This window comes from Melanotaenia boesemani, chromosome 16, assembly GCF_017639745.1.
Source record: "Melanotaenia boesemani isolate fMelBoe1 chromosome 16, fMelBoe1.pri, whole genome shotgun sequence".
Lineage (NCBI taxonomy): Eukaryota > Metazoa > Chordata > Actinopteri > Atheriniformes > Melanotaeniidae > Melanotaenia > Melanotaenia boesemani.
In genome coordinates this window covers 2,490,847-2,504,268 of record NC_055697.1, presented here as the reverse complement: position 1 = coordinate 2,504,268, position 13,422 = coordinate 2,490,847, and the positions used below count along the sequence as shown (strand labels likewise).

Sequence of the window (13,422 nt, the reverse complement as noted above, 5' to 3'; positions counted from 1 at the left end):
TTTAGTAGTGACAGGCAAAGCAGACAAGAGGTCTGAGGGGTACTCCATGGAGCAGGATTACGGGAAAGTCTCTTATTTAGAGAATTATCAAAGTGAGAGTTCCCTTCTACCATCATGGCTTAAATTAGTCCTAGCTCAGTTACCATGGTAACTAGTGCTGCTGAACCAGTCTGCTTAGGACCAGGATAACTGTCCAGCTGAGTTACCATGGTAACTAGTGCTGCTGAACCAGTCTGCTCCAGACCAGGATAACTTTAATGCTGATAATAGTATCTACTATAAAAAGTGAAGTAGTAAATCCTTGTTTACATGGAAAAAGAAAATAAAGTCAGCTCCTGGTTAATATGTTATATTTATCTAGATCTAATTGGACTTAATGGTGATAATTAACTAACACAAACTCAAATGCATCAAACTGATCCAGAATATTTACATTAGTATTGTCAACTAAATTTTCTCACTAAATCAATGCATGTAATTTAGATGGAAATTATTTCCATCATTATATTACCTTGCACAACTTTGGAGTTGTTCCCGTCTTCAGCCTGAAATTGGTTTAATTAAATGATGGCTTTTCTGATTCTTGGTATTACATTGAATGTTTCAAACACAGACTGGAGATGTGCCATCTTATTCCTCCCTCTGCATTTTAGTCTCACACATTGAAGCTTTTAGCTGAACAGGCAAACATCTGGGGCCAGCAGCACACTCTCCACTAACTGGTAAGGAGTTTTTAGTTTTTAGTAGACTCTGTTCAGAGCTGTTCCCGTTCCATCACAGAACCAACACAGAGAGACAACATTCAATCAGACTCACAATTACTCCCAGTGAGAATTTGGAGACTCAAATCAGCCTAACATCACGTCTTTGGACTGTAGGAGGAAGCTAGGAGAGAACCCATGCATAGCTGGAGAACATACAAACTCCGCCTGTTCCCCAGAAACCTTTATGTTGTTAATATATAAGAATTATAAAAATAAAATAAAAAAAAAAAGAATTCACAATAATAAATTATATTTTATTGAGTGTGTTTGTGGTACTGGGAGCAGTGCTGGATTCCAGTCTAACTGCTGCAGGAACCAAGGACCTGCAATGGCTCCTTCACACTTTGAATGCAGCAGTCTGTATCTGAAGGAGCTCTGCAGGGCTGCAGTATTCAGGAGAGTTAAGTGGTCTGTATTTATATAGCACTTTTCTGTACCTGGAATGATACCCAAAGTGCTTTACATTATACATGACATTCACCCATGATGGCGGAAGCTGCCATGCAAGGCGCTAACCACGACCCATCAGGAGCAGTATGGGGTTCGGTGTTTTCCACAGGGACACCTCGACATGAGCTTGACAGGCTGAGGATCAAACTGGCAATCCTTAGGCCCCCAAGACGACCACTCTACCCCCTGAGCCACGCCGCCCCAGAATTGGTGTGGGGCGTTGGGGAGGGGGACTGTACTTCAGCATAAATGAGGGTTTACTGATCATCTTCTTCTCTCCCAAAACCTCAACTGGTGGTCAGCTCAAATTTCCATAAATATGAGGTTATGAAACTACACCCACCAGCCACTTTATGATGAGATGATGGCCACATCTCAAACAGCTGAGAAATGGTCAGCTCGAGAAGTTCAGCTAGTTTTGGATAAATACCATTATGTGAAGGTCTTCAGGTTTTTTTATTTTTTTTTTTTTATTTATTTATTTAAAAAAAAAAAAAAAAAAAAAAAAAGGTCTTCAGGTTTTCTGCAGAGATCACCAGTCAGGACAAAGCTGGGTTTAGCCTTGCTTCTACTTCTGCCTCTAAGTGTGAACAAGGGCAAGGTGCTTGTCAGGACTCTTCTACTCCAGAGACGGTGATAGGGATGTTAGAGAAGGTTTTACTTCACAGCAGAGGTCACACCCAAACAAGGAGAAAGAAGCCTGGCATGTTCAGATCATCAATGCGATTCACCCGTTAACAATGTGCCTTGTTTCCTATGTGGAGTTGACTCACATTCAGCCCTCACACACTGCAGGGAGAACAAGCTTTGCTTGCTGTATTACTCACCAGGCCACATGGGATGCAGCTGCCCAGGGGGAAACCACTCACCACCAAATAGTCAACAGAGAAACTGACTGATCTGCGTGCAGGGGAGACAGCACAGATCAAGCAAGTAAACCCCCCATCTTGGATTTGACAGACACTGATGATTTAGTGACATTATTTCACAGTAACATGGTGCCACCTATCAACACATTAATTGTTCAAAGACTCCAGAGGCTGCCTAAAGGCCCTAAAGGCTGCGTTGGTTACATGTCTGGTCTGGTTTGGTCTGGTTTCAGGCAGCTCAGCTATCCATCACTTGACACAGATGTAGGAGCAATACCACCGGAAATGGCAGGGGCAGCGCTGAGCAGAATAGCTGACATCTGACCAACGAAAAAACAAATCAGAGAAGAAGAATTGAATCAGGAAGGAAACTAAAGAGAAGAAGAAGAATGAAGACAAGCACAACAAATGTAGAATTTGCTTTTGAAGAAAGACTTTACGACAGTGTTTAATTGGTTGGAAACAACTTTATAGCGACGCATTACCGCTGCCAAACGGTGTCTGAAACTGACCTCGGCTCGTGGGAGTGAACTCTGTACTAGTTCACTCATCCTACTGGATGATGTGACTTAACAAACACGCTTGGATATATTTCTCTGTCTCTCGTCCACCTGCAGCGGAGCATCTGATGTAATCAGGAGAGAGCTGGTTTATTAAAATGAAGAGACGTTTTCTGTCTGGAACTTCAGAAAGAAGATGAACCGACATTTGTCTAAACTCATAAAGATGGGCAGAAAATTGTGACTTTTGGATGGAAAACTGCTCCCAAAACACAATGAAAAACAATGTGTGTGTGTGTGTGTGTGTGTGTATGTTTCTTTACAGCTAACAAAAACAAAAACACAAAAATCTTCATACATCAGTGTTTTTTTTTTTTGTTTATCTTTGAAATTACTTAAAGTTTCGAAGCACAGTGTCAGCACGAGTCCTGCCCCAAAATACCAAACATTAAATCTTCTTTTTATTTAGAATTTTAATCCTTTAAATCACAGTTTAATCATTTGAATGATTTATTATTTATTAAAAATTAGACAAAGTATTAAACATTTTCTATAATATAAATATTATGAACTACTTAATTTACAAAGGTCACCAGACTGAAAGGTTAATGATTTGTGTGTTTTTAGTGAATAATTAATCCAAATAAATAAACTAATTTAAAGAGTTAAAAATTCTGAAACTGACTGAATGTTTGGTATTTTTAGCAGGATAAAAGTTGTTCAAAAGATTTATAATAAACAAAGCAGAAAAAATATTGTTGTATGACGATTTCAGGGATGATGGAAAAAAAAAAAAAAAAAAAAAAAAGCCGGAACGTTTTTAAGGTGTTCCTTAATGGACACAACTATGATGATATGAAATTTTGGCACAATATTATTGGCACAGAACACATTATACCTTTTTCCACAATAACATCATGTTGAATCCATGAAAATGTCTCTATTAAAAATATTTTCCTTACTTACTGAAGAGAGTTGGGACTATGGTACAGCAATATGAAAAAGATGGCAACACTAATACTCAATGTGACTGCAATATGGTCCTTACTACAGATGTAAAACTTTAATATCCAAGTTTTTATTGCCAAAGTGAATATACTATTACTCTAACTATATAACTATACAAGTATATACTATTAAAACAAAGTTTTAAAATGTAACATATATGTTATAAAGGCATAGGGCTGTTGTTTGGGCTATCTCAGGACAAAATATGAACTTTTTCTTTAAACAATATTTACCATTTGCATTGAAATACGCTGAAAAATGCAACATTAAACAAGACTGTTTTTCTAATTGCACACTATAATTAATACATTATTTTGTAAAACAAATTAAGCAAATATGATGTATAATAACCATTCAATATAAACATTAAATCAACAGTGTGCAAAAATATGACTTATGACTCTTTTTTTTTTTTTCTCTCTCTGACTGGGATTTGGGCCCTCAGAAGTTCCATTTTAATATATTTGCAGAGGCTGTTGGGGCTGAAGAAAGGGAAGATTTTGTTGGGGCATTAAAGACAGGTGTAAAGGAGTTGCTGACTGATCCTGAGGTGCTGGCTGACCCATAGGAAGTGCTGGCTGACCCAGAGGAAGTGCTGACTGACCTGGAGGAGGTGCTGGCTTGCCCATAGGAAGTGCTGGCTGACCTGGAGGAGGTGCTGGCTTGCCCATAGGAAGTGCTGGCTGACCCGGAGGAGGTGCTGGCTTGCCCATAGGAAGTGCTGGCTGACCCGGAGGAGGTGCTGGCTTGCCCATAGGAAGTGCTGGCTGACCCGGAGGAGATGCTGGCTTGCCCATAGGAAGTGCTGGCTGACCAGGAGGAGGTGCTGGCTGACCTGGAGGAGGTGCTTGCTGAGCCAGAGGAAGTGCTGGCTGACCCGGAGGAGGTGCTGGCTTGCCCATAGGAAGTGCTGGCTGACCCAGAGGAAGTGCTGGCTGACCTGGAGGAGGTGCTTGCTGAGCCAGTGGAAGTGCTGGCTTACTTGGCGGAGGTGCTGGCTGGCCCGGAGGTGGTGCTGGCTGACCCAGAGGAGGTGCTGGCTGGCCCGGAGGTGGTGCTGGCTGGCCCGGAGGTGGTGCAGGCTGACCCGGAGGAGGTGCTGGCTGGCCCAGAAATGAGTGGGCATGTGGCTGGTTTTGAAGATGCAGGGGTTCTGGCTTTGTTGTCTTTGCTTGTTGTACAAGCCGGGTAGCTTCTCACAGCTTTTTCTGCTTTTGGGCCTGGTCTCTATTTCCTTTTCTTTAAGTGCAGTTTATGGACATAGTTGATGCTGTCCAGTCTTTCACTTTTAGAGTGGACTTCACCACAGCCAGGCTCTCATAGGTTTCCACATTCAGGGAACACCTGCCAGCCTCAAGGATATTGTTCATTAAATTGGGGGGCGGCAGTGGCTCAGGCGGTAGAGCAGGTCGTCCAATGATCGGAAGGTCGGCGGTTCGATTCCCGCTCCCGCAGTCATCTGTCGTTGTGTCCTTGGGCAAGACACTTAACCCTCCTTGCCTCCAGTGTTGGCATCGCTGGTGTATGAATGTGTGGATGAATGTTCGGTGATGGTCGGAGAGGCCGTAGGCGCAGACTGGCAGCCACGTTTCCGTCAGCTTGCCCCAGGGCAGCTGTGGCTACACACGTAGCTTACCATCACCAGGTATGAGTGAGGAGTGGATGAATAATGGATTCACACAATGTAAAGCGCTTTGGGTGCCTTGAAAAGCGCTATATAAATCTAATCCATTATTATTATTATTATTATTATAAATTGAAAGACCCCTCTACTAGGTGCCTGTAAAAATGGACAGCAGAGCTTTCACCAGATTAGACAGAGTGGGGTACCTCTGTCCCCGGTTTTGATTTTTCAGTGTTGATACACATCAGCTCGACTATCCTCTTCAGTTTAGGCCTGGGCATTAAGTATCAAGTCTGCATCAATCTGGTATGACCAAGATTCTTTTTCCCGTTGGTAAGCATCAAGTACAAGTACAACATTTGGCAGGGTCTCTGTTAATGTCATAAAAGCTCCAATAGCAGAGTCACACTGAAGCAGAGATGGAGTGAGAACAGAGTGATGATGTTATGGTATTATCCAGAGGAAGGTTTTTGAGCAGGAACTCAGATGACTTCACGTAACCTTCTCTGAGTTGGTGTACAGGCTTTCAACCCATATCTTCCCCTCCAGTTGGGCCTTGTTTATCATGGCATAAGAGAACCTTTCAATGCAGAACCTTCTGTTAGAAAGTTGAAAATTGGTACACCGCACATCAATTTTGAGGAGCTCCTTTACATCAAGTGGGATGTACTTTGGCTTCATAAATTTGCTCAGAAGCTCTCGTTAGGGCAACATTTTCCACATGCAATAGGTACACCATTGGCTTCACCTGCTGCAGTTTTTTTCACAAATCTCTGGAATGTTGGGGGGACACTGATGGAAAAACAATGTATTGACACAACTAGTCATTAAAGATTGTGATCAGGACTGTTTTTGCAGGACTGTTATCTTTAGAGTCCTTGGGAGTGAATACAGTTGTAGAAACACATCAAAGGACTTTATTGCCTTCTTCTGTCGTCGGTCAACATGAACCTCACTCCAGGGGTCCAGCACCAGAGGCCAAGAGAGACCATTGTTCCCAGGGGGATGGGCTATACAAGGATGTGTCCTGAGCTAAGAAATCAGTTCTAACATTGTCGGCTGGCTTGTGTTTACTTGTCTTCTGGTTTTATTTGAACTCCTGTGATCACAATAAACAGCTATGTCTTTTCACCGATCTCAGCGTCTGTCGTTCATGTGAGAATTTTCCTAACAGACACCTATAAATAATACAGAAAAAGACCTCAGTTCAGTTGCTTTCCGCATACTAATTTCAAGGGGAGATCTTTAATTTCCTTGCAAAAGTTCTTGGTAAATACAGCTTGACCCTCTTGTGTAATTGCCCTTACATCTTGTACAAATTCATATTGTACATGAGAGGGTTTGGAATTACCCAAGTACAAAGTTATCACAAAAACGAAACGGTAAATCGAGAGCTTTGCCTGTTGGCTCAGCTCCTTCTTCACCACGACAGACCGAAGCAGAGTCTGAATCACTGCCAACATTTACTGCATTTTCTTTATATAGCCGTAGGCCTTCTTTTAAAGGAAAAAGACATTTTGTGCGTAACAGTGCGATTAATCGCAGCATGTCATGCGATTAATCGCAATTAAAAATTTCAATCGTTGCCCAGCATATATATATATATATATATATATATATATATATATATGCATATGTGTATATGTACAACCATGTACAACCTTCACATTTGTTACCCATAAAACATAAGCCATCTGGGGCCTATTTGAGTTACCCAAGTGGGTCTCAGATAGGATACCCACCATAAGCCCATACCCACTTGAAACCCAATCATCCCAAGTAAATCCCATGTGGGGCCCACATACACATGTTTGCTGGGACTCATACGAGGCTTGGTCTTCTCGCAGCAGCAGCTGCTGCATTCAGAGCAGACGACGTTTGCCTCTGTTTCATGACCAGTACAAAGCTGCTGCTGGAGGATCCTTCACTGGCTTCCTGTCAGATTAATGTCTATTAATGAAGAGTGTGGACAAAAATATTTAAACAGTGAAAAGTGTTGTAGCATGTTGCAGACTCCTAATTAATGAAACAGAAAATATTGACAGAATTATTATTTTAGTTTATTATTTTTTGCTGTTCTAAACATTTTTAGGTTGTCTTTTCATCAATTTCTGCCTTTCCCACAACATCCCTCTCTATGGCAGCGCCCATTACAACTATATGTACTAGGCTGATTATGCTAATTAGACGATTACGTCATTTAGCGACTTCTAGAGCGAATTCCAACCAATAGCTACTTTTCTTACTGAGGAGTTGGCAACAGTGCGGTCGGCCTGCAGTTCTATGGCTGATGCTTTAGCTGAAGCAAGCAACTGTTCTCACATCATTCCGATCTGTTCAGAAGTTGAAGGTGAGTGCATTCAACTTCATGTTATGTGCACATGGGTATTTATAGTGTCAGGTGTTTTCGCTTTGTTGTCTTAAACTACCTAAAACATGCTCTGGCTACAACTGTCATTACAGCTCTTCCCTTCAGTGTTAAAACTGAATTGGAATGAATCTTGAAAATGATTGACCAATCTCTAAAAATACATTTATATGTATGCATTTAGCAGATGCAAAAGAGCGACCTGGTCAGTCGGCAGTTTCTTCTCAGTCACACGGTGGTTATGCTCTCGGTCAAAACGTTGGCACCTGAGATTCAAACTACACTTTCAGGCTACTAGCGAGCTGGTCAGTTAATGTTTTCTGTTGTGCTCCCATGTGTGTTAGTAAATTAAATTGGAGAGTTCTGAAAATGTGGACATATTTGAGACAAGTGCAAAAACGATTGGCAAAAACTGTAAAATACAATGCCAACTGTCTTGCTGGTATGATGCTGGAAAGAAATTAGAAATTGGAAAAAGAAAAAAAAAGAAAAAAAAAACAAAACAATGCCAAATGTCTACCATGACTATCTTAACATTTGCTGAGATGGTTTTGTATCATACCAGCATTGCTAACAGGTGCCACAGCAACATATTTTTGCCTTTCCATATTTCTAATCATTTTGCTTTTTCTATTCATGCAGATGGGATCATGAAATGTTATGAGTCAGCAGCAAAAAACTTTATAAAGATGCATCATCTGAAGCATGCACCACAAATAAGTCGAGGTGGAGGATGTACAGCCATCACTCAGGACTAACTGCTGCAAATATAATCAGTTTTTCCCCACTCCCCATTATAAATGTTTGAACGAGTTTTGAGATAAAACCCAGTTTATCGCTTTATTTTTTATATTTTTTGTTGACAAACACAAAAATTTGGGCTGTTGATTTTTTTTCTTTTACAAGCAGTGCTGACCACCACTTTACCACCAGTATCAACTTGTTCTGCTGTTTAATAAAAAAAATAAGATTGAAATTGAGTGTTGAATTGACTGAATTATGATTTTTCTTTGTTTTTTGCCAGTCTGTGTGTAACTGTGGTCCCACTTGTTTCCAGAGGATGGAATGCCAGTTTTCCTGGATCTTTTTAGCTCAGCAGCAGGTTCGAAACAGGAATTATGTTTTTGTATGCGTTTACAGTTATGTGCCACTGAGGCGATCATTTAATGTATAAATAAAGTTATTTTTTCATGTTATTTCTCATGTTTTATTTCCACACTGTCACTGTGAGTGTCCACCCCTCCACAACCCCTTGACAAGTCAGAAGCAGCTGCAGTGGGAGGCTCCAGGACACAGGTTCACGAAATTCTTGTTCTTTCCGCCACTAGACTGTACAAGTTATTTCTGACATGTTCCTCATAACCTAATATTATATCTTAATCTTTAGTGATCTTATTATTTTAGGTTAATTACCTTATGACAGAATTTGTCACTTTGGGATGAATATTGCCCAGAGCTCAGAAGCAGCAAATATTGTCTAAAATAAGTTCAAATAGGACATAGAAAAGACGTCCACAATGACCACCTTTTGACGATAATGAGCACCAATGCAGACGTTTCATGGACATCAATACTTGACAATATTTAGACGTCGGAAAAAAGAAGTCTTTTAGCGTCGCAGTCTGGACCATGTGGGGACCAAAATTGGACGTCCAAATGACTTGATAAAGACGTCGTTTAGGCGTCACCTTGTTTAGTAGATTGAGATCAAAGTCAGAAATTCTGAGATTTGAGTCAGAATTCTGGCCTAGATGTCACACTTATGAGATTGATGTCAGAAAATTCTGATATTAAAACCAGAATGCTGACATTAAAGGCAGAAGCTTTTTTTTTTCTTCAGAATTCTGAGATTTGGAGAAAAATTCTGTCGTTCTGTCGCTTTTCCTATAGATACTAAAGAAATATTTGTATTCTGACGTTGATGTCCACATTCTGTGTTTAAAGCTACAATGCTGACTTTGATCTCAGTACTCTGAGATTAAAGCCAGAATTCAGACTTTGAAGTCAGAATTCTGACTTTGATGTCCAGATTCTGGGATCAAACTCAGAATGTTGACTTTTAACTCAGAACTCTGACACTGAAGTCAGAATTCTGACGTGGATGTCACATTTATTAGATTAATTCTGACATTAAACCCACAATGCTCACAAGGCAGAATCATCATATATATATATATATATATATATATATATATATATAAATATAAAATATAAAGAATTCTGGGACTTTGGAGAAATTCTGACTTCGATGTCCGATTTCTGAGATCAAAAACAGAATTCTTACTTCGATGACCGAGTTCTGAGATCAAAGTCAGAATTTTCACTTTGATGTCCGAGTTCTGAGATTAAAGTCAGAATTTTGACTTGGATGTCCGAGTTCTGAGATCAAAGTCAGAATTTTGACTTTGATGTCCGAATTCTGAGATCAAAGTCAGGATTCTGACCTTTGAGATTAATTTCAGAACTTTCATATCGAAACCAGATGCTGACACCAAAAGCAGAATCCTTTCTTTAAAAATTCTGAAATTTGGAAAAAAGTCAGAGCTCTGACATTGATCCTATACATAATAAAAAAATGTTTGTATTTCATGGAGGAAGAGTACTTTCTACTCAGATCACTGAGAATGGAGCAATAACAAAATGGATTTTATGGAGGAAGAGTACTTTTTTCTCAGACTACTGAGATCGGAGCAAGAATTTGAACTTTAATATCAGAATTCTGCCGTTGATATCAAAAGTCTAATTTTAAAAATTCTAAGATTATAGTCAGTTTTCTGACTTCGATGTCTGCGTTCTGAGATCAAAGTCAGAATTTTGACATTGATGTCCGAGTTCTGAGATCAATGATGATGATGATGATGATCGGAAACACACAGTATTCTCCTCTCCGTTTGGTCTCCATAAATATACAGTAACAGGATGCCTCAAGGCCTGAAGGACAGTCCTGCAACTTTCAACGAGCTTTACAAGCTTGTTATACTTTCTGGATGACCTGATGTTTTTTGCCCCTTTTGAGGTGATGGCACTTGAATGGCTGCAGATGGTTTTTTTGTGATAGTGTTGTTTTCGTCAACGATGACAATGATGAATTTATTTTTTTGACGAACCTTTTTTTCATGACGATAACGAGATGGTGACGAGCTAAAAATGGCTCTCTGATGACGAAAACATGACGAGACGTTTGCGAGATTTCGTTGACGAGAAGAGATGAGACGAAAATGTTCAAGGGCTGATTGTCTGACATTAAAAACACAACATTTCTGTCTATTGTGAGCTCAATCTGTCAGTCAGCAATGCTGCTGCAGCTTGGCCACGCCCACCACCAGATGTGCAGCGCACACAGACAAGCAGTTCATTCATTCATAGATGAATCATAGGTTTGGTGGAAGCGATGAAACATATATGGACATATTTTAACTATAATCCATCATAATTCCACTAGCAGACCAGGTCAAGTTGAGCATGTGTTCCTCATCCTTTGCTCATGTTTTGGACATGTGTGTGTTCAGGGTGGAGTTTTACACTTCAGAAAATTCTCAGAAATAAAGCCACAGTTACCAAAGTCAGGATGTTGTTGCTCTTTTCTTTTTGGAGTAATTGATTACAGTATTTGCTGTTGGCTGGGAAACCTTCTAAGTCTAAAAACATTCCTTTTAATTTTGTAATTATTGATGAAAACAACCAAACAACAAGCTCACAATGTGTTGCTATATGTTGAACTTATAGATCTGCTATTTTCTTGTGACATGTTTGTATGATGAATTGGGCATCATTTCATGAAAAAAGTTGAAATATAGAAATAAAAGTTTCTGTCCAACAGCAGTTAAGTAACACGGCAGCATTTCATCCCTGTTGATGGGAAAGTCTCGGCTAAAGCTTTCAGTCTGGTAAAGGATCTGGTTATTATGTAAAAGCATTAAGGTTAACTTGTTTTATCAATTACTTGTTATAACCTGTCAACCTTGATTCCACTTTAATACGTACTATTGACCTAAATTAATTTGTTAAAATACTAATACTTTCTTTATTCGACTAAAACTAGACTAAAACCTTTTTGAGTTTTCGTTGACTAAAAATTGACTACAACTATCAAACTTAGACATGACTAAAACGTGACTAAAACTAATAAGCATTTTCATCAAGATGACTAAAACTGAGATGCTGCCAAAAACAACACTGCTTTGTGCGTTGAACCATGAAGTTTCTGGGACACAATATGTGAGGATGGTGTTAAGACAAATCAGAAAAATGGCAGCTATAAATGATGTACGAGCAGCTGACTTGAAGGAGTTTGATGGAGTAATGACATCTTCCAAAAAATTAAACCCTTCTTGGGAAAAGTTTAATTGAGCGATGTTCTGCAAAAGCTAAGCCGCTGTTTGACCTTGTGGCTGAGAGGCCACAAACCGAAGCTTAAGGGAGGTCATGTGAGACTGTCTTCAACTGACTGGACGGATGAGTGCAAGGAAGCCTTCAGGACTTTTAAAGATGAACGTGTGAACAATGTCACGCTGGCCCACCCAGATTTTAACGTACCTTCATCTTTGCAGTTGACGCTTCCTTTGATGGCCTTGGTGTTGTTCTCTCGCAGCTGCCTCCGGATGGAAGATTGCGGACCTGTGGCAGTTGCCAGTAAGACACTCAGCTGAGCTATCCAGCACATTGTTTGGAGTTTCTTGTTCTTTGACATAAGTTAATACACAAAATAACTGTTATAAATTCTATCGACATGGTAAATGTAAAGGAAGCCATCCACTCAGTGATGTGTGGTGAGGTTCATGGCTGGTAAGGCACTGATTTACACTGAAAAAGCATCTTATTTCTTCAGTGAGAAAAGTAGCTATTGATTGTCCTAAAAGTTGCAAGAACACGCTAAATGACGTCATCAGCTAATATGCATGACAGCCTGGTACATAAAGTTGTAATAGAGGCTGTAGTGGAGAGGAATGTCGTGGGAAAGGCAAAAATTGACGAAAGGACAAGCTAAAAATGTTTAAAAAGGCAAAAATAATAAAAATTTAAAAATTCTTTGGTTAATATTTTCTTTTTTTAGTTTAATTGTATTAAGTGTAGGTTGTTTTCTATTTCCGAGTCTGCAACATTTCACAACACTTTAAACCTTCTAAATGTTTTCCTCCAAACTCTTCATGAACAAACGTTAATATCTGACAGCAAACCAGCGCAGGATCATCCAGCAGCAGCTTTGTTCATTTTCAGCCTGGTCATGAAAAAGAGGCGATCATCTCCTGCTCTGACTGCTGCTGCTGCATAAAGCCTCTTCTGATTGCTTTTGGACAGGGGAGGGGTCTGCGCCGCACTCATTCCTCATTGAGAAGAATAAACCACATTCATACACGTCAGTCTCCAAAAGATTCAAACACTACCAGAAAAAGTTGCAAGTCGCTTTTCTTGAAAAAAAGAAAGAAAAAGTGCTAGAGGGGTCTGAAAACTCACAAAACATAGCGACAAAGTTGCTAAGTTGTCATCACTCATACACTGTGTTGGTGTGTGAGTGTGCCCCTGCAGTCAGAGGTGAGGGACAGCTCGCCCGGGCCCTGGATTTGATGGGAAATCCTCAAATTCAGTGATTTTTACTTAATAAATTGACAAAAACCTGTTAAAGCACTGCCTCACCTGCCTCTCCTGACCACACATCACTGCATCCATCCATCTTTGACCTATATGCAACTTATCTTTTAACTTATCTTCTAAGGGGATTCCAGGGGATGGTGTTAAACTTAAAATCTGTAATAGTGAGACTGAACAAATAAACATGACCAAATTCATTGGGGTTGTGACCATAAACTAATATGGAGACACGTTGACTATATTAAAGGTA

The 13,422-nt window shown here is 39.9% G+C and overlaps 1 protein-coding gene across 1 annotated transcript; it reads right to left on the bottom strand.

Annotated features, from left to right (window-relative positions):
- Positions 1-2,332: 2,332 nt before the first annotated feature.
- LOC121656092 (basic proline-rich protein-like) lies at positions 2,333-12,246 on the bottom strand. Its single transcript, XM_042011129.1, has 4 exons — positions 12,120-12,246; positions 7,462-7,514; positions 4,196-4,694; positions 2,333-2,403 (listed from the first exon to the last, which is right to left on the bottom strand). The coding sequence occupies exons 1-4, from the start codon at positions 12,244-12,246 to the stop codon at positions 2,333-2,335; spliced, it is 750 nt and encodes a 249-aa protein (XP_041867063.1).
- Between the last annotated feature and the right edge of the window lie 1,176 nt (positions 12,247-13,422).

Bases quoted from the DNA above. Each gene is read 5' to 3' on its own strand.
- LOC121656092 (XM_042011129.1), bottom strand. From the start codon at position 12,246: ATGTGCTGGATAGCTCAGCTGAGTGTCTTACTGGCAACTGCCACAGGT. The intron at 7,515-12,119 runs GTACGTTAAAAT...TGCTTGCTTCAG, and splicing joins CGTCAACTGCAAAGATGAAG to CTAAAGCATCAGCCATAGAA. The intron at 4,695-7,461 runs GTAAGAAAAGTA...TTTCTGGGCCAG, and splicing joins GCACTGTTGCCAACTCCTCA to CCAGCACCTCCTCCGGGTCA.